Raw genomic sequence first — 21,635 nt, 5'->3', positions numbered from 1 at the left:
TGCTTTGCCCCTATTGTTTCTGTAACGTTTTTCTTCCCCCTCAAAGTCTGTCAAAGTCATACTGCAGCCTATACCGTAAGTCGAAAACTCTTGAAATGTTCAGGTATGGTTACCAATAAACCCCAATACCCATAAACCCAAATTCGTGGTACTGCACCCAGAGGTGGCGCTATTATAAAAGAAATCATGAATTAGGCTTATTTCTCCTCACCAGATTGACCTGGACTCAAAATTCTTTCATAATATTAATCTCTAGAATCAGATGCATCTAAAAACACCCTTTTGCCGTAAAAATGTTTACTTTTCCCACAATTTCATATTAAAGCCAAACATGATAAAAAAGATTCACAGGCTACAAAAATAATCAGAAATTCACCAAAATCGCCACATAAAATCTTTAGACCAAGCCTCACAAAAATCATCAAACAGAATTTGTTTTATTTAGTTCCATTTGAGAAATATTGGCCAATAAAGTTGGAGCAGTTAGCCCATTTTTCTTATATGACCATTTTGTTATTGTATAAAAAAACATACGACTATTATTAGGTGGATACCAATACCCCCCACTACCCATAAACCCAAATTGTGGTACTGCACCCAAAGGTGGCGCTATTCAAAGAAATTATGAACTAGCCTTATTTCTCCTTACTAGATTGACCTGGACTCAAAATTCTTTCATCATATTAATCTCTAAATGTAAGAAACACAACATTGAACAGCACCTGAAATTCATCAGGCAATCAACATTCCGGCTCAATCGTTTCGAAGAATCGGACTGCCAAGACACAGTATGCATTAAGGGGAACTTCTTCGTTAACCATTCGCGGTTCACTTTCGTCGCTACAGAGCTGAGGAGAATATGTTCATGGTCTGAAATGATCTGAATAAATGTTCATCGTTGTACACCCAGAAGGTGGGTTCGCTGCGTTGGCATTTGCATTCCGTTTCCATTGACCTGCAGAGTTACAGTAGCTTCTGTTCCTGTGAGGGGAATACTTTAAACTACTTTCCAAAGTTCTAAATGTGTTCTGGATAGTCACTTATTTAAAATGAGTGCTGAATTGGTTGAATTTGAATCTTCATCCTCAAGAGAACATCTGATATCAGCCATTGAATGAAAAAGGCACTTCTTTGACCTTGCTCCGTTCTTTCCAACGTCGTCGACACAGTGCTACAGTAGTTGAGGGGTGGTAATAGGGCAAATAGGCAATTGAGATAGAAACTAAAACGGCAAGCAATTAAAAATAAAATGAAATAAATAAACGCCCACAGTCCTCGGACCTGTTAAGGTTCCTTATAAATGACTCAGGGGGACCTCCGTGGGGGGGGGGGACCTCCTAATTATGTAGGAACTATTAGAAATTTAAACAAACACCACGGTTGCTTAAGTCACTGGTTAGCCTTGAGAATAACTAAAACTGAAATTAGAGGGACAGGAATATACCAGGAGTGATTTTATTAAAATAAAATAAAAGTACTCAAACAGCTGCCAGGTGATTAATGCCACATTCATTAATAATTAAACGAGGCCACTCCTGTTACAAACCAGGTTTTTAATGTTACCTTCGTCCCCATCGTTTCTAAGGACTTCGTTTCCATAGCAACTCCTGATCTGTAGTAGGCTGCGACCCCACTGGGGCAAACAGAAAGTAAGCAGAAGGAAGAAGCACAAAGTAGGTTATACGCTACAACTTAGTCTCAAGTTCTTCTCATAGCCGTCAATACAAACCGCAATTGAACAGATGTAGAGGTGCTTATCCTTGGGGGAAAAAAAACAACCACGGCAATGAATGCGTCTTCTCTGATTTGAAAGTGTACCGGTCAATAGAAACCAGAGAGGCTGCAGGCCGGTTGGAGGGAAACATTGTACGAGGTCCTCTGCCTCTCCAAGCGTGTGATCCGAGATGGAAGGACCACAAGTTCAAAAATATAAGGGCAACTTTAAAAATATTAGGGCAAGCTTGTTTCCAAGGTGATTGATTTCTTTGTTGGGGAATAAACTGATAGTTTGCTAGACACCAATGTTTACCGGCAAACCTTAACCGCCCTGCTTGTTAAAGTCGGAATACAGTAGTCCTGATAAATACCCTGTTAGCAGTAGCACTATGCTGCTATGGCAGAAGTATAGAGTGGGAAATAAAAATACTATGGCTCTGATACAAACTCTCTGTATGGATGAATAATTTAACATGAGAATTAACTGAGGGTGTTAGAAACATAATAATCACTAAACAAAACTGCTCTAAAACAACTTATATCAACAGATAGACCTACACTACATCAGCTGTTTCTAACAATCAAAATGTTTGTAGATGCAGACACGCGCACATACACTCGTGCACACACAAACACGCGCACACACACACAGACACACACACACACACGCACACACTTTCATAGCAAGTCATTTGGATGTACACCCAACACAAGGCGACAAATGAGCCACACACAAGTGGCAGGTGACCAACTGTTGCCTGCAGTACTATTGTCTCCACTAGATAGCGCCATATGTGCACCGTGGCCAATATAGTATCAATCTTGTATTTCAACTTTGTATTTACCAGTAATACAGAATGTGGTAGTTAGCTACATTTCTGTTTCGTCTACTACAAGAAGAATCCTCGAGGGACAGACTGTCTCTCCTGTCAGCCATCCTGGATGTGATTGCGGAAAAGGTTTCAAAACGCTCCCGAAAGCACCTGTACCCAATCTGTTGAGTCACAATTACAGGGGACTCAGAATCGCACAGCTTTCAGCGTGCAGCAGGTGCGTGTCTCCAGTGTGCGTGGAATGGGAGGGTTTGATGTAAACAGCACGGCACTGTCAAGATGTTGTGGGACCGATCAGCGGGGCTCGGTAGGCTGGGAATTCAGATAAATTACCCGCTAATGTACTCTGGAAGAGTGCTGGTTTGGCTCATACACACACCGGCAGGGAGTGGATGTGTTTGCGAAGCGAAACCTCCTGTAAGGAATTGAGTTTTATGAATATGTATACATGAGATATTTTTGGCATGGCTTGTTGTTGATAAATATGTATAAATATTATCCTAGGGAGAAGTATTTAAAGACAGACAGGCACAAAGGCCGAGAGAGAAGACAAGAGTAAGTCAGTCAGATAGGCAGACAAGACAGACTAGATAGGCAGGCTAGATAGACAGATAGATAGGTGGCTGGTAGCTCTACAGACAGACAGATCGATCGATCGATAGATATACAGAAAGATAGATGCATGGACAGACAGACAGACCGACAGATAGATGGATGGATAGATAGATGTAGAAGGACGAATGAGCAGCTCAAACACATGTTCCAAGAGCAGTGTCAGGAGGAGGGTCAGCAGGGTGCCTCTGGCCATTGGAGTCATCATGTTTTGTAGGTCAAGTGCTATTTCAGCAGGAGCTTGACATTTTGAAATTGTTGAGCACAGAACTCCTACACGTATTTTCCCAAAATAATGTACAGATCAGACGCAAGAAACGACAAGTAGCAACTGGGAGGGTGGTCTCGGACAACATTAAACAGCTGGGGGTGGCCTTCAAAGCACTGCGATGGTCGAAGACTTCACAGCAGGTCTGCACCAAAGAAAGTTGGTCGTTCAGTCAGTTATTTTCCCCTTCTTCCACCACTACCATGCCCGACTCCCTTTACCTTCTTGTTCAGGCTGCTCGGCTCCAGATTGCCTGGCTCCCTTCTGGAATATGTAGGCAGATATTCCCCCCGCCATTTGATACATTTACATCTGTGGTGGACAGCACATGTTTTTCGTTGTTTTTTTGTGTCTGCTGTTAAGAAGTGAACTGGGAGAAAAGAGGACGAGGAGGATTAGGCGGTGGTGGATGATTGCTGATGCCGGTTTGGTGATGACGGTCGATGAGTTAGTGAGAAGGTCAGCGTGTGAGGTGGTTTGTGATGATGGAAGAGTTGATTGTGTTGCTGGTGGAGAGGGTGAAAGTGTTGGCTTGCTGTTAATGGCGGTGGATGGGTAGTGAAGATTGGCGATGATGGGGGGGTCGATGATGGGGATGGAGGTGGTGGAGCTGGCGAGGGAGGCAGTGGAGGAGTAAGGTTTGGTGGTTGTGACGGAGGAGGATAGTGGTATGGGGGGGAGTCTTCACGACTCTCTATGGCAGATGCTCAGTGGACCTTCTCCTTCTACGCAGAGTGTTGGTTCAGTTCATTGGACATGTCATTTACATGAGTGTAGTGTCATTTTAAATTTCATTTACCAAGCATTTTTACATACTGTAATATAGCTTACAATTATATTTGTTGTCATTCATTGTATTCTACATATTAATAAGAGTAATGCTATTAAGTATATATGCACTTTCCGTGCATTCATTTCCACACCGTATGTCATTATAGAATGCCCCTTAATTAAACCATCTCTAACCCTTGCATTTCTTATTCAGTCAAATGGTTTCTGGGTTTGATCCCTGATGTCCACAGCATGTGCCTTTAGGCAGCCTTGAGCAAGATGCTCAACCTTTACCTGCTCATTACAACATATTGCTCCTTAAATGACTAAACAGTGATACGTAGACAAAAGACAAGTATATAAGGGTGTGAATAAGCGTAGGAGGGATCCGGAGAGACAGGCTGGTTTGGTGTAATGCTACGGCATGTGATTCACCACTGGTACACCTCATCAGTGGTTCAGATAGAGGGAGCACATGTTTGGGCTTGTTAAGCTGAAGGGAGCGATAATTCGAGATCATCACGGGCCAAGTGCCACAGACATTGTTATAACACATCCACGGTCCCATTGCTAGAGTCACAAAGCTAGAAATACACATCAATTTCAATTTAAATAGCTTTTATGTTCATGCTATCTGACTCCAACATTGTAATGCATGTCTTTATCTTTCCACAGAGAGCATTTTAATCAAGAATATTTCATAAAGACAAACAAATTGCCAGGTCAATGGCCGGTAACCGTTTTAGTCAGCTTGTTTAAACATTCAAACAATGAAGAATATGAATCTTAGTCATGACGTTGACGGGCATTGATGGAAATTGTATTCAGTAGAAATGATAGGAGTTGATGTTGACAGTTTATAAACAGGAAGATATGAACTGGCCAAAGATTACTGAGTGCCAGAGACCAAGCCAATTTTAACAATGAAATGCAAAGATCCCTTTTGGAGGTGTTGCTTTGTTTACCATTGCAACAGATAACAACAGATCTACTGAAGACGAAAAGAGATCAGACAGACAGGTAGAGAAAGAGAAGGGCTTCACTGAGGTATGGACAAGAACTTTACTGACGGGTAAAAATATTAATTGTGAACTGGCTAGGCCATTTCAATTTAAGACATTCAGAACAATATATGCAGACGAAAGAATTAGACCATTATTACCGAAAGTGCCAGTTGGGATAACATACTAACAAACACATAAAAATAATAACAATAATATAATAAGATATGATTAATAATAATAAAAACGTTATTGTCTGTGCAAGACAGGAAAAGGTGTCTTGCCTCACATGCCCCAACAATCACCAATATAAAAGAACATCAAAATATCTGATGTCAGATACATAGACAATTACAAATGTCCTATGATCATAAATCATCCCCCCCAACCCCAAACCCACACATGCACTCACACGCTGTAGTAGTCTCTCCCTCATGTTGGAAGCCTCAGGTTTGACAGAGTTGCAGAATGCAGTAAATCAACAAATAACGAGCCTGAGGGTGAATGTTCTGTCAAATTGTAAATAGATTATTAAAAACGTCTGATGGTCGTCGATTGTTTTTTTTCTTCCCCTTAGGCCTACATTGTGAAAATTGTGTTTCTATTTGCTATTAGGCCTACAATGGCTGTCTCAATATAAATCATGGGAATCTTTTGAGGTCAATAGGATATTTGTAACTGTAAGTTATGAAGTCAAATATAATCACAATAAACGTTTTATTTTCCATCGCAGTTTTAGAAGTTTAGAAAAAAAACATCTGTTAAATGACTATATAGCAAATACTATAATAGCTCTAAGCAACACCAGAACTTAAAATTAAAGTCAACAATGTTTTATCTCGGACGGCTTTGCATGAGGTATCTCGTGTCCCGGGCGTTAGCACAACTTATTTTGGATAGTAATGCACATGACCAGACACAGGCGATAACACGCAACGAATTATGACCACAGTAAAGTTCTGTGCAGTCATGCTACAGCTTGTTGACGCAAAACCATTAGTTTAGTTTATATATGAAAATGTTTAATGCCAAAAACAAAAATGATATATATCATGTTGATTTGAGAAAAGAACTCCCTAAAAATGCCATAAAGTATATGTAACAGGAGAAGAATTGAGACAATTTGTAAGCTCAATTAGGCTGGGGTTCCGACTTAAAACCAGCTCCTTGCTTCCCCCTCAGCAGCCTGTCAATCTCCCCGGCTGAATTCTGTAGTGCACTCTAACCACAACAACTTGTCAAACAAATCCCCTCTCTCTCCCCATCCTCCCCTGAGATAGAGTGAGAGCAGGCACGTCAAAATGACTAATGACAGGTACTTTGACCTGGGAAACCCACACAATTCTCCTGACCTTTCCTTGGCTCGGAAGGGGTAAACAAAGGGTCAGTTGAAAGGGTTCTGCCGGTAGGGATCAGCTTACACTGGGCCATAAACTAATACAATGATCACATGTTAAACACACATGCACACGCACACACACACACACACGCACGCACGCACACACACACACACACACACATACACACACACACACACGCACGCACACGCACGCACGCACACACGCGCACACACGCGCGCACACACACGCACACACACACACACACACACATACACATACACAGCTATGGCTACAATGGAAGTCAAAGCTATGGAATGATGGGAAGTCATAAGAGAAACTAAACTTATGTTGTCTCGAGCATGCTTTCGCTCTATAGAGCCTAAGTCAGTGGTTCCCAGGTTTGGGGTCAGATGCCCTTGTAGGCCTTTCGGGGGTTTGAGAGATAAGTGGATAAGAACATTTTAGTAACACTAAAGGGTGCCTATTATGAGGGTCCCATTGATATTCTCAAGACCTATGAACAACTGGAAATTGTTTCAGTAAAACCCCCAGCAAACCTCAATGTTAGGCTTACGGTGTTAAAAACGATCTCAGATGTTTGGAAGAATATCTCCATTTCAAACCTATTTCAGGAGCCATTTGACTCATTGGAAAGGTTAGCTACCACGGAGCTAAGAAAAGGTCAAAGGGAGTCGACCTGCGGATTACTTGAGTACTTCGACATTACCTCACTAGCTCAACAGAGAATACATGACTCTCGGGATATTAGGAGCTTTCACCAGTTGTCTGCTAATATCATTAGTCAGATGACCGTCACTTTCAGGTTCTGTCTGTGAGTTGATCTTTCTTTCCGAGGCCTCTTGACATACTGAAAGACACACATTTGTTTCTTTGACCAGTTAATCCCTGGGAATTGTTCCATATATGTGCTGCTTTGTTTGCTTGGTATGTATGAAACCTTTTACTACTGAAAATCCCCCTTCCTGGAAGGGCTGCGTAGTGAATGGTATTTCTGGGCCCCCATTTTCAACAAAGCATTAGACTTGTTGATGCACACTAAGTCTGTGGTGGTTAAAGACTGTACCAGATACTGGACTTGGCTGTGAAACAATCCCTCAACCTGAAGATGTGAGGTGTTCCATTGTACGAAACACCTTCTCCCACACCTTCTGGATCAAGATTCTCTGGGCCGTGTACAGTTGAAAATGTAATGCCAACATTATTCTCCCTGTAATACCATCTTTATTCTTCCTGTACTCTTCCAGCTCTTTGTGTCATTCTGTAAGGATTGCAACAGTTTGAACCAAGCTGTCATCTTCACAATATCGGTCTTATTTTACACCTTACACTTCATATTTCATGTTCAAATCGTGATGATACTAAAGAGGTGATATTATGCCAGCGGGTGTGAGTGTGATAAGCCATTACTAGCCGTTTGAAAATCTGCCTTTCCCTGTGAATTAGTGCCATCACAAGAGGGACTGTCCACCAGATGTACGACGGATAAAAGAAACATTTGCCACAGTCCACTGGGTAAGCTTGTAGACAGATCTATCCAGCATATTAACGGCTAGTCATGGCTAAACACACTCACACCTGGTGGCATAATATCATCCCTTTAAATAAACTATATGATTGTATTGTTAATTTAATGTCATGTACAGTTGCTGTTTTCTATCTCCGTTATTGAAACAAAACACAACGGAAGGTTACCGGGCCATAAAACGTTTGTTGATTGCGATTTTAAGAGGAATTGTTTGACAGGAACATTCTGTGCACTATGTCGAGGTCTGTTAAAGGCTGTTTTCCAGGCCTAGATCAAGTACAAGCAGTTGAACATGGCAGAACAGTTTCAAAACAAGCCTGAGGGAGATAGGTCTTGGTTGCATGAACAAGCTTTAAAGGAGAACGATAAGGAAATCAGTCTGGAGACATTTAGAGATGGGAAGATATTTTTGCCAGTTTAGACTGGTGTGTTGTCCTCGTAGAGGTTTGTGTTGATTTCCCTGCTTTTACATAGATTAAGCTAAATTCAACTTTTTAACTGTTTCACAAAGCTTACTATACCCAGTGAAATTGTTGGAGTGACACTTTTCTACCGTCCAAAGTGAATGTAGGCTTACCTTAATTCCTATATTAGATTTGTTTGAGATTTCTGCTGGCAAGCGCTTCAGAGGCAGACCTGAAAGTAGTCTGGTTGTCAGAAGATAGGAGACAGAGGAGTTACTCAACTGAGTCTTAAAAAACCTCTGTATAAATCGTCTTTTATGTCCCTTACGAGTCTACATTTTTTCCCTGACCTTCCGAAAACGAAATTAAAAACTTTTATCATTACATTTATTGGTAAAAAAAATACACAATGATGTTTGCCATCTGGTCCAAGATATAGAATATAACTAAACAGTTGGACTTAGGTCTTCGAAGGTTACATGCAAAATCCTAGCCCAGTAACCATCTGCGTCGTTGATTGCTCTTCAAACTTTGCCCAGCTGGTCGTTTAACCTGTCAGAGGATGTTATGGTTTTCAGTACACCTAGTAGGATAAATCTGGTAATTATCTCACTATAATGCTTAACATCATTATTCAAAAGGACTGAATCCACTACAATAATAATCTAAAGGTTTTCTAAAGGTTTAGAAAAAAGCCTGTTAAATGACTATATATCAAATACAAAAATAATGTTAACCAGCTCCAATATTAGCTTATCTACTCTTTGCCAATAGTATCACATTGAGTTTAATTGATAGCTCAACATAGAAATGACCGTAGCAGCGAAATATTAAATAACCTCAGGGTTATTCTATAGAGCTATTTCATGGCCAGCTAGCTAGATAGCATAGCAAATAGCTTTTACTACTGCCAGGTTCTCAAAATAGTTTTTATTTTAACGTACAGTTTTCGTGTTTCAACTTCCTTCATGACATTTCTTATTAAATTGTACAGTGCTAGTTAAGTTATCAATAAGAAAAATCTTTGAACAATGGTCAGGACTGGACACAGTGAACGAGACGTGAGGTCCAAACCATGGATGTATAATAACAATGAACCCAACAGGATAAACAATTTATTCCACACGTTATTTACCAGTTCAGGTTACTTTGATTAAAAGTACTAAAATTAATGACAGACTGATACAATCCAATACTTTTGAGGACACCCTAATAGAGTGGTTTTGATAATTAACATTTAATCAGTAAAGGGGCATGCATTGTCAACTTGTAAGGTCTGAAGCAATGGTCCAGTGAGCAGCTTCTTATTCATAAACAGAATCTTCATATTTACATCAGAGCTCATCAAAGTAGTCCAAAATAAATCCTTTTGGACGAACCGTTTTCAGCGTTTATTCATTTCCACCTAATCATAGTTCCTGAGATAGATCAGCCGGTGTGGAGGGAACTTCTCTCTGCAAAGGGGGCACTCAGCCTGTAAATTCAAAATGGAAAAGTCCCAGTTAGATTTATATATAGTGCAAAAAGAGTCACCTTTAGTTTAATTAATGACATTTTAAAGGAATATTACTTTGTTGCTTTTCTGTATGAAATATAAACTTTTACTAATTTGTAAAATTATCCCCACTATTATTTATGGGGATGATGTTTGACTACCAGCCGAAAGGTCCTCAGTTTGAACCCCAATGTCCACCGTATACTTTTGAACAAGAAGCCTAACCCCTAGCTTCTCCCAAATGACATTTGTCAGTCAACTGTAGGTCACTTTAGATAAAAGTGTCTCCTTAAGGACTGAATACAAATTGTCAGCTTTATGGGGGAGGGTTTACATCGCCTTTATCTCTCCTTATTAATAACCTGGTAAATGAATGACTTAATTCATTAAGGCCTCCCTCCAAAGACACTCTGCAGGAGTCAAATCCAAGTTTTGGTCAAAGCATGGTATTTATTGATTGCTGTCGGGATGTGAAGAGGACTTCATAAATACGACAAACAATGCTTCTTAAATAAAAGGCCTACCCTACTTTTAACTGATGAATGTTTACCTTGGTGTTGCACCACTCAGTGATGCACTCCCAGCAGAAGAGGTGTCCGCAGGGTGTTGAGGTGGTGTGCCTCCTGGCCTCCAGGCAGAGGATGCACTTGGCAGCCGTGCGGGCAGGTGGAGCTCCCACACGCTGGGGACTGCAGCTTGAGCACAACAGAACAAGTACCTCATTAAGTATGTACTCATTTCATCATGGATTTCCTAGTAGGTCGCAGGCCTTGATGAACTTAAAAGAATCATACCGCAGAGAATATGGGGAACATTAATCATGTGTGTCAATACTCAAGCGAATGACCCAATACAGGTCAACAAGCTCCATCCAGGTCACCAGCATTACCAGAATTGCTTTTCTGGATTGACCAACACTCATAGTTTGGGACTCAATACTCAATCAATAGTAAGATAGACTGAATACTGTTTAATATTGTATGTCCAGAATGGTATATTCACGAAAATACAATAAACATTTTACATTTTAACATTTTCCAAACATTCTAAAATGGAAAAATGGACAAGAGTAGCCTGCCTGCCGATTTTGTCAAACTCTACATGCCCCATGTTAGTGCAAATGTAATGTTGATTGCGTGTATTTTTTCATCTGTGGTACCCAACTGTACAGTGCACTTCAGTCTGAGAAGGTCCTTTTGAATATAATCTACTATTGTTATTTATTATCCTCATCAATGTTATTATTATCATTTTATACAACAAGCACGACAGTGGCGGTCCATGTCCAATGTTCCTATACTCCAGCCCTACCTGGGTTCCAGACTGCGGTAGAGCTTCCACTCCTGTCTGGCTCTCTGTCGGTGCCTGTAGTTGTTGAACTGCAGGGTGAGGGTGATGGCCAGCTGGAGCAGGGACACGGCCCCCAGGAGCCTGTAGCTGTTCCGGACTGCCTGGTCGTCCTCGCCCACCCCCATCACACGCAGCTAGGAGATGACAGCATATTATCCAAAGAACATCAGGCCCATAATCCAGGTATATACACATCATACGCAATTCGCTTAACTACCACACCAAACTTCAACTCACATAGCTCACACCGGCTGTCCTTTTGGACAGGTGGTAGAAGGTGCCGGTGAGGTAGAACAGAGCAGCATGGAACCTACGCAGCAGCGCCAGACCCTGCTGGACGGCAAACACAGCCGGTACGCAGGCCTTCCTCTGGGGCACAGACAGCAGGCCCACAGCCCGCCTCACCCACTCCCTCAGCTGGTACCCAGGGCTCCACCAGCTTTCGGGACCTTGCCGTCGCCTCCCTCTCTCTCGTCGGTGGTCGTCCTCGTCGGCCTGCAGCTCATTCTCCAGACACACCAGGAGTTTGTCCAGGAGGTAGGGTACGAAGGTGTGGCAAAGAATCAGGGCGGTGCGTCTGGCCCGCGAGGGAATCTTGCGTTTAGTGGGATCAAGTTGGATGATGTTGACGTACTCTTCTCCCAGGGTTTGGTAGCCTGGATGAAAATTGTGTTGACATTTCAAATTGAGGGTAATGGTTATGAGATGTGTTATGACAGGAAACAGGCTTGCTAAAGAGTTCAACATTATTTGGTTTATCAAAAATACAATTCATGTAATTGGATTTTAAAGAACGCATTTCACTCGGAAAGTGCTATTGTCAAAGCAGTATTGTCCCTACCTGAAAAGGTGGATAAACCAAAGTAGGCAAGGTCCGACAGCAGCTCTATCTCCTTTCTCCAGTCGAGCCATCTCTTGGATCCTAACATATAAACCGTAAACATCAATTGAATTTATCGATTGAAAACTGAATTGCCCAAGCGTTTGATCTAAAAATAAGCGATATTCCTTAAAATGAAAAGATAGTCATGCTATCATTCTTACCAGCAACGGTTTGAAAAGCCTCGTTTGCGTTGTTTCTAAGAAAGGTTTGGTAATATTCGTCCTTTTGACTGGAGCGTATGAGCTGAGCTTGGTTTGCAGGGACGAGAGGCATAATGAATTAACATTAGCTGCTCCTTGTTTCGGTGATTGACCGCAAAAAAGCATGCATGGTAATACGAATGCAATGATGTCCAACAGGCATTAATGTCTGAGAAATACGATCTTCTTGAGAACTGAGTGACAGTTGGAGAAAGTAAACTTCAACCATGCTAAACAAGTTAGTCCGGAAAACACAGCGTTTCTTCTTCTATTGAACAATCACTGTACACCTACAGCGCCAACTAGTGTCCGGAAGCAATAGAAAATCCCAGCTGCAGCGTGATTCCTGTATTGCAGAACTGTTTACAGTTGGTCGACCTCTTACTATATTCTGCGCTTTTCATTTTAGAGTGTCTATATTTATGAATGCAATCATGGCAAAGACACCATGTAAAAAAAGATGTAAAATGACATGCAATATATTACAATATATTACAATATATTACAGAATAAGTTCTGCATATGATATTCAAATTTCTGAATACGGAATGTGCTTTCTCATAACATGCTCATCTTTCATAACCGCACATTTAGCAACAGGTTGCAAATACCGTAAAGATTGCTTTAATTTTTCTATTTATACATCATTATTTTACTTTTTATAATTTGTTTTAATCACATGTTGGTAAAACAAAAGCAATCTTCTGGTTAAGATAAAAATATTAATTTGCCCTAAATTGCATATTGACTTCTGAAATAATTGCCGAAGTCAAGACCTTTTCCTCAGAATGTCCATTACATTGTTCATGGTTACAAAAGGTCAAACAGGTAAGTTGTGCTCATCTGGAAGCTTGAATCAAGGATTTGTACATCCTTTCATTCCGGCCTTAATCTGCCTAAAAAAAGTTGCAGAACCAGTTATTTTGTGTCATTACTGCTGCTCCCTAACTTAGCTTGGTACACTGCAGCACAACCTCTCCTCCTAAACACTAACCTCAGCCATTGTTTTATTGCCTTAATATGCCGTTAGCAATAGCGTTCCCAACACGTCTTAACAAGGAAGTGAACTTTGTCCGTGCGTTGTGAGAGGAGGAGGAGGAGAAGGGAGAGGGCAGGACTTCCTCCCTTCTTCTTCTCTCTCTCCAAATCAGTTCACCTACGCCGTGTGAGCCAGAGGGAGATGGTGCAGGTCTGGCAGTTTTCTGAAACATTAGTCCCACCAGGATATAAAGCCCTCTCCACCAATCACAAAGAGAGAGAGTGAGAGAGTCTGGGAGGGGATTTGCTTGTGTCTGAGGTAAGTTCCCAACCGCCTCCACCTGTACCTCTGCTGTTCTATGCAGGGACACGTGTGTGTTTGTGTGTATGTGTGTGTGTATGTTGTGTATGTTGTGTTGTGTGTCTGTCTATGTGTGTTTGCGTGTGTGCGGGTGTGTGCGTGTGGATGTTGGGTCACAAGCAGCTAGATTTCCTATTGTACAAGTTTTGGCCGTGGAAAGCAAATAGGGCAGATATAGCGCTGAGGTGATACTGCACTCACAGGAGCTGTTGTTGACTTTGCGTGGGTAGGTTAACGGGTCTTTTAAGAGGCACAATTTACACACATACACAGACCTGCATACACACACAGACGCACACACACACACACACACACACACACACACACATACACACACACACATGCACACACTCACTCACACACACACACACACACACACACACACACACACACTTTGCTTTGCTCTTTGTGGCCTATTGTAGCATGATTTAGAAACCTATCAGGAAACAACATTTTCCCGATAGGTGCATATATAGACTGCACGCACACGCACACACACACACACACACACACACACACACACACACATACAAACACACACACACACACACACACACACACACACACACACACACACACACATAATCACTAACACTCCTGCCACTACACACAAATACACAAGCAGGCTGTGTGGAAAGGAAGTGTGGAGGAGGAACACCTGATGAAGAGATTGAGATGTGTACAGACTTCAGAGGACGTCTGTTTCGGATGCGGTGGGGCTGACTCACAGCAAGGATCCGACACACTGACACACTGTCTGGCACACACAGTCTAAACACAACACACACACTCAAAGACACAAACATGCACACATTCAAAAACACCCACTCAAAGACACCATATCCAGTCTAAATCTGACACATGCACAAATACATACAAACAAAAACACACTAGAAGACACCACATGCAGTCTAAATCCAACACACACATACACAGACATTTCACACTCCATAGCCATCATACCCTCCTCCCCTTTGCTTTGTAATAATAAAAGAAACTTCAAACATTATGCGCAAAACCAAAAACACGCGCACACACAAACACACACACACATGCACACACAGACATCTCTTCAATCTCTTTATTTCTTTTTCCCCAAAATACAAAAACAAACGCCGGTAGACACAAAGACTGCAAAAATATAACGCGACATGGCATGCATGATGAAATTGTGTTTGTGTGTTTGTGTTTGTATGTGTGTGAGTGTTGTACTAACACAAACAAAAGTTTGTACTGCTTAAATTGTCTTGAAGGTGACCTATTGCTCATTATTCATGCACCAAAACTCATCATTATTTCCACAAGCCTCGTCCTTAGTCACTTTGTGTCAAATAATACCACTGAGAGATAATCAAATATATTTTATATAATGTTACCATCCTAGATTGAATACATAATTTGGGTTTGTTTGGCTCAATTTGCTTTAAGGACAAATTACCTTTTGCACGGATGACATGTTCTTTTTTTAAATATTTTTTTATTTTATGTTTCTTTGATAGAACAACCTATAACCATTATTATGTGCTAGGGTAATAACAGCCTTTTCGCGTAACAACAGTCTTTTGACCCTAACCCAAAAGAGCCTAATTATCTTTTGTAATACATTGTGGTCTTCAAATGAAAGTAGCTATGGGCTCCCATTAGAACTATATATTCTGGACCGCATGAACTATTCATTGTGTCTTGGTTCAAAATAGCTGGAAAATCCCTCTGTAGCCACCAAACTTTGTTGTTTGTTGTTTGTCTTTTAGGGATTTCATCCTCCCCTGTCGAGCATTTCATATAACGCCAGCATAAACTTTTCATAAACTCTTCCCTCTGCCTTATGATGCAGACAGGCTGCTCTATTCTCTCCGTAGAGAGTCAGGCAGAGGCCTCGCTCTTACAAGAAAGGTACTTCTGCCACCTCTTTTTTCTATTTGTGACATTCACCATCAGGGTTGGCCTGCTGGAACAGTGTCTCAAATTGCCTCACACACTTAATTTAGTTTCCCTGCACAAATCACCCACACCAAAGTATTGCAGTTCAGCGCTTCTCAAGTATTTCATTGCTTTGTCTAAATACAGATTTTCAGTTTTGTGGGTATTCACATGTCATAAAAGTATGTTCTTTTTTTATTATTAAGGATCATCGCAGGTATAGAGTAGAGTAGTGGTAAGAGTGCTAGACTCCGAGCCCAAAGCTACTGTGTTGGATCATTGGAGGTCTGCAGAATACCTGTAGGCATCCTTGAGAAAGATGCCTTAGCCCTTAATGACGCATCTGAATTGACTGTAAATCGCTCTGGATGACCTGCTATATTACTGGATAAAATTATGCCTTGCCCATGGGTCAGGTCACATTGAAGGGCATTAGTCACTCTCCAGAAAAAGCGGTATTTGGGATTCAACTTATCAAAGAACATGTCCAGTTGGTTACCTCATGTGTAGCATGAGGTAACCAGCATGTATCACCGCTTTGCTACATGTTGTAGTGTAAACACACCTGGGCAGGTTTGCTAAACCCATTAGTGCCGCCTGACAGTTTTGCCCCATTTTGAAACTCTGAATCAATAGTGGCTGTTTCAGCAGAGCCAATCCCACCTTTCCAGGTACGCCCACCCAGCCTTCACCTAGCCACAGCCTCCTCAAAGTCTGCTACCTCTCGCCCTTCTTACCCCCCTTTTTCTTTTGTAATTACTCTTTCTGATCCCTCCCTTTCAAAGAGCAACAGTAGGGATTCGCCCTCACATGTCCCTTTCTTCTCATAAGAGAGAGAGAGAGAGAGAGAGAGAGAGAGAGAGAGAGAGAGAGAGAGAGAGAGAGAGAGAGAGAGAGAGAGAGAGAACACGCCCACTGTGGGACAAAGCCCTTCCCTATGACGGCTCACTGCCTACTCACCCAGGCCATTCAGTCATTCCGTCAGTCTGACCGTCAGTTGGTCGGTCACAGTGAGGCGCTGTGTTGGTTGAAGTCTGTGTGTGATGCAAGTCCATGGGAGAGGGGACAAGAGACACCTATATATATATACACACAGTATATAAACTTATGTTTCAAAGGAGCCTTCTAAGGTATATTCTGCTGGTTCTAGCTCACTTCCAACATACGCTGTGAGGGGTAAGAATGAAGTTTAATTAAGTTGTCTCTGAGCTGCATCTATCCCTCCCTCCCTCCCTCTTATGTGGCATTCCCCGCTCTCTCCTTCCTCTGGGAATACTTATCCCCTCTCTTCCTAGGATGCCCTACTACACGCCTTGCTCACACCTTTGTCTGCGTTTTCAGCTGGCTGGGTTTCTCCCTCTCCTTGTTCAAGGGTTACTTTATCCATATTTCTCTCTCTTCGCTGACCCTTGAAGAAACTCTTCTTTCCATCGGTTGCCTCATGCCCGTTGCACTATTGCAGTGTGATTTCTGGATGTTTAGGCGTTTGTGTGTGATTTGTATCACTCTGGGGAAGAAAACAAACAACCAAGCGAACTGTTGGTCTAAAGTGAGAGTCTGGGAGCTTCTGTTTCTCAAGCAGGGGGCGGGCCCAGGAGAGACCAGGGAGTTCAGCGTGGTGTTAGGGAAAGCCGGTTTCTAAGAGGCAGAGTGCTCTGCGCTGGATGAGGCGGTGTAGGTTTTCAGGCCCCTTTCGGAGCGGTGACAGCGAGGGGGGGGATTTTTTCAAGGCAATGAAACCTGGCACTTCGCGAGCAATAAAGCACCTCATGATGGCCGGCGACCCAGCTCTAACAGAAAGACGCTTGTTGTCATTGTCAGGGTTCATATGCTTCAGGAGATATTTATACGCAGCGTCCACAATGTCTGCTTTAGTGAGTCCAATGGTGATTTAAAAGACGCCACTGCTCATGAAAAGGTGTGAATATGTAAGGGCTGTGACTAAGAAGAGATTTTGATGCTGCAACTTTTGATGCTGCAACAACGTTTTCCAAGACATATTTATAAAATATAAATTCTACTGCATCAGCCCTCTCCTAGGTTTCTCAGGCTATGTGTGCACTCTGAGATCCCCTGCTGTCATTGTTGTCCACCATAATAGCTAGGATCACCTGGATTGTACCTTTTGTTTACCTTTACTGAGAGGTAAACCTAGACCCACTGTTGGTTGTACCGGTAACACCTGTGCTCCAGATAAAGTGCCCAGAAACTGGTTAAGGTGGTTACAGTATGTTGATGGCTCAAATTATAGTTATATATGAATAATTGGTGCAAGAAAACAACAGTAATGGTTGTGTGCAATGTTGTTAATAACTATGTGTTTTCAATGTAATTAAGTATTTAGTCATTAAGAAGACTCCTTTATCCAATGTGACTTGCAGTGAATGTAATTTTCGTCATTAAGGAGCAGGTTAGCTTTAAGCTTCTTGCTCAAGGATGAGTACAAGTATATATTGTGGTGGACATCGGGGACCATTATAATATTCCAAAGAAAACACCATGGGGCGTAATCAAACATTAGTAATTTATCACCCACACTTTTCCGCAGCTAAATGTTGAGTTTACACTTTGTATGCCAAAATCAACAAAGTTAGGATGCTTTGAGACATTAAAAGTTGAATGATAGAAAATCGATTGAGCTCAGCTGAAGCTTCAGGTTTGCCATGTAGACTGTACAGCAATGTGGAATCAAATGGATTTGAGTTGAAGGGAGCCTGATGAAACCGAAGTAGCAACCAGTGGTGGATGTCACGGCGTGGCTGACTTTGGGCCAGAGCTCTCATAGGTGGGCAGGGCGACGCAATGTGTTGGGCCTTTCCCTTTGAGCATCGGCCTGTTACTGCAATATGCTGGTTACTGAACCAAAAGAAAACACATTGTTATTGCAGTAGGCTATTTTCAAGGCATATATCTCTGGGGAGCACAATACAGTGTTTCTTTGTTACAGTGGGGAAACACTCAAACCTCCCTGTCAAATGTCAGGGGCATCGCACACATGCCAGCACGCAGAGGCAGGTAGAGACAGACTGTTGTTTAGGAGTCTTCACGGAGCTGTCGGTGCTCGGTCAGTCAGCCCACTTAGTACATTCGCTCAAATCAGATGCCAGGATAACAAGATAGCAGGCCATTTTTTAAAAAGATCTTCCTTGCAATCTCTTTTGGACTCTTATGGTATAACGGGGCTGCAATTTAATTTTGACTGGCTTCACTTTGATTAAACTATTTCTGGCTTGAAATTGCCTATTCCCATCCAATTAAATTTCCAGCTTTTATGATTGTGTTGGCTTCCTGATTGTCAAAATAAAAATAAGTAGACAATCAAATGATGATTGAATCTGATCAACTGTCAAATGGGGGACCACACTTTAAAGCCATGCCAGAATACCAGTCATGTTATATCACCATAATATACAGGCCAAACAGGCAGCAGCTCCCAGAGCACATAAAATAATAGATTAATTCAATTTAGCGTTGTGATTTCAATTTGTTTCATTTTGCGTCATCTTTTTATTACTCTAGTGTCTCTTGCATCTCAGGCGTCATATAAAATGACACTTTAATGCAGAGGAAAACAAACGGCTGCTGGTGATTCCGCTGGCTCTGTGAGAACGCAGCTCCACAAGAGTCCCTCATCGTGTCCATGATGGTCTCTATCGAGCCCCCCGGGGGTCTCTCTGATCGAAGAAGGACTTCTCTAAGAGGTTTAGAGGTGCCTAACCAATGCTTGAGCGGCTCTTAAACCCAGGCAGTTCAAATAGAGCACAGCAACCTTCACATGTTTATACTACCGGCTTTTTATTATATTCGACTTTGACTTTGTTATTATTGACGCAATTGTAATTATTCTTGAGGTGGGGGAAAAACAGTGGTGCGTTGTACGAAACTGTTGAAGCAGGGACAATTGATAATGAGCGGCCTGGGGGGTTAATTAGAAAGTTCCCTGTTTGGATGTAGGCCTTCAAACGGTGCAGGCTGGAATGTGTTGGTGGGAGGTTCACTCTGCTGAAGGCCCCACACCCGGGGTCGACGGTTAGAGGGGAACGGTCCCACACTGATATTTTCTGAAATATGAGAGTACTGTTTTGTTAGTTGTCGGCTCAAATTGGCAGAACATTTTGAGGACATAACAATGAGAACTTAAATCCCCCAGAAATGTTTATTTCGTAATAAATAGAGTTGATGTTGCAGGCTGCACAAACATGCAGTACTGATGCATTACTCTCTTATATTACAAAATGGTGAACTTTCTTAAAGGTCCACTTTAAGAATCAGTAATTACACGTTGAAGAACTTTGTCAACATATTACCGAAATTTGATGAACTTATTCTCCCTGCAATTACCCCTAGTCTTTTCAAATAGTACCTAAACACTCAAATGTTGAAACCATAGGCAAAGGTACTGCAACAACTGTTTGGTGGGCTTTGTTTGGATGCCAGCTCAGGTGCTTTTCCCGGCTGCTTAAGAACACATTTAGCCCGAGGTTTCTGCGAGGGACTAGAGTGTATTGGACAAAAGACAGAGGGTACACCAGCCGCCCTCAGCGATTGGTTGAGGCCACAGTTGGCAGTCAATGAAGCGCAAGGTGTGTTGCCTTAGTGAAATGAACAAGAAAGCTGAACCAGGAGAAACGGGCGACTGGGCGAAAGCCGCCTTTAAGCTGATAATTTCACGTTTGGATAGAAGAGAGAGAATGCATGTATGTTAGGACATCTTCTGCTGTCATTGTGCCAGCAGGTAGGGGTGAGATCATGTTGACAGGGATGAGGCTTCCTGGGTTTGGCAGCTCAGACAATGAGGCAGGATTTCTGTGGAAAGAAGGAAAGAGAGAAAGGTGGAACCAAATAAAACAGAAAGAAAATAACAAAAGGTGAAAAGAAATAACAATATGTAGAACAGTAGAAAGAAGGATAGAGTGAGGGAAAGAGGGCAGGAAGACAGAAAGAAAGATTGGGAGAAAATGACAGAACAAAATACATATAAAGAAAGGCAGAAAGAAAGTGAACAAGTGAAAGAAGTGTAGCAAACAGAAATAAACAAGTGTAGAAGGAAAGAAATAAAAGGCAGAAATAAGGCAAGAGAGAAAGATATGACGAAAGAAAAGGTGTTAAAGAAATAAAGTGAAGGAAGAAGGAAGGAAACAATGAATAGAGGGGAATTGGAGGCAAAGGTGAGGTCTGGGCATTGTGTGCGTCATCGTAACTGCCTGCTGAGATCGATGACGGGTGGAGCGCTGCTCAGTGCTCATGCACACACAAGTCCACTCATACTCCCATGCGCCTACACTTTCCCATACGCATGCACTATTGCATGCACTATTATCCCTATCACTACCATGTGGCAGATTCTTTCATCTGATGGGAACTAGCCATCTCTGAGTGATAGACGTTGGGTATCTGCTCAAGAATTCCCACAGGTTAGGCTGCAAGTGTTTGGGTTCAAACCCAGAGCATCCTGGTTGACCCTATACATCCAGACTGTCCCGTCGCTGGTCATTTACCTGGGGGTAACCTCATAGGGACCTCACACTAGACTCACACAACACACGATGCGGCAGTTGAACGTGTTGGCTCTGTGGCTCTCCCTGTGTCCAGGTGGTCCTGCTTGGGTTTTTTTGTTTGATGGGAGCGGGAGGAACATGCCAGGGCCTGCAGACAGCACCCCACCCCCCCACACACACACACCCTCTTCCCAACACCTCGACCCCCCCAGGTCCCGTCAACAGCATTTCACGAAACAGTTCTCAACATGCCCTGGAGCCCAGAACACACACACACACACACACACACACACACACACACACACACACACACACACACACACACACACACACACACACACACACACACACACACACACACACACACACACACGCACACACACATACACACACGCACATGCACACGCACCCATACACATGCGCACATACACATACATGCATAAAACACACATATAGGCA

At 42.3% G+C, this 21,635-nt stretch overlaps 2 protein-coding genes across 5 annotated transcripts in view; one reads left to right on the top strand and one right to left on the bottom strand.

The window, feature by feature from the left end:
• Window positions 1-9,593: 9,593 nt before the first annotated feature.
• Window positions 9,594-12,655, bottom strand: pex10 (peroxisomal biogenesis factor 10). The gene is made up of 6 exons (XM_079742175.1): window positions 12,381-12,655; window positions 12,178-12,258; window positions 11,574-11,992; window positions 11,298-11,470; window positions 10,537-10,681; window positions 9,594-9,965 (listed from the first exon to the last, which is right to left on the bottom strand). The coding sequence occupies exons 1-6, from the start codon at window positions 12,490-12,492 to the stop codon at window positions 9,897-9,899; spliced, it is 999 nt and encodes a 332-aa protein (XP_079598301.1). The 5' UTR covers window positions 12,493-12,655; the 3' UTR covers window positions 9,594-9,896.
• Window positions 12,656-13,594: 939 nt separating this feature from the next.
• plch2a (phospholipase C, eta 2a) overlaps window positions 13,595-21,635 on the top strand; it is a 130,452-nt gene continuing 122,411 nt past the window's right edge. For 3 of the 4 annotated variants that reach the window (XM_079741430.1, XM_079741429.1, XM_079741427.1), the window contains exon 1: window positions 16,684-16,854. The gene's annotated coding sequence lies outside the window, so the exon portion shown is untranslated. Of the gene's footprint in view, window positions 13,717-16,683; window positions 16,855-21,635 lie in introns of those variants that run through there. The other variant, XM_079741428.1, reaches the window with a different exon arrangement.

Source organism: Pollachius pollachius, assembly GCF_949987615.1.
Source record: "Pollachius pollachius genome assembly, chromosome: 8".
NCBI classification, from domain to species: Eukaryota; Metazoa; Chordata; class Actinopteri; order Gadiformes; family Gadidae; genus Pollachius; species Pollachius pollachius.
This window is presented reverse-complemented; position numbering and strand designations above follow the sequence as displayed.

Coding starts and splice junctions, on each gene's coding strand:
- pex10 (XM_079742175.1), bottom strand. CDS start 12,492: ATGCCTCTCGTCCCTGCAAACCAAGCTCAGCTCATACGCTCCAGTCAA. Junction 11,471..11,573: donor GGACAGCCGGTGTGAGCTAT/GTGAGTTGAAGT, acceptor GTCATCTCCTAG/CTGCGTGTGATGGGGGTGGG. Junction 10,682..11,297: donor TACCGCAGTCTGGAACCCAG/GTAGGGCTGGAG, acceptor GTTGTGCTCAAG/CTGCAGTCCCCAGCGTGTGG.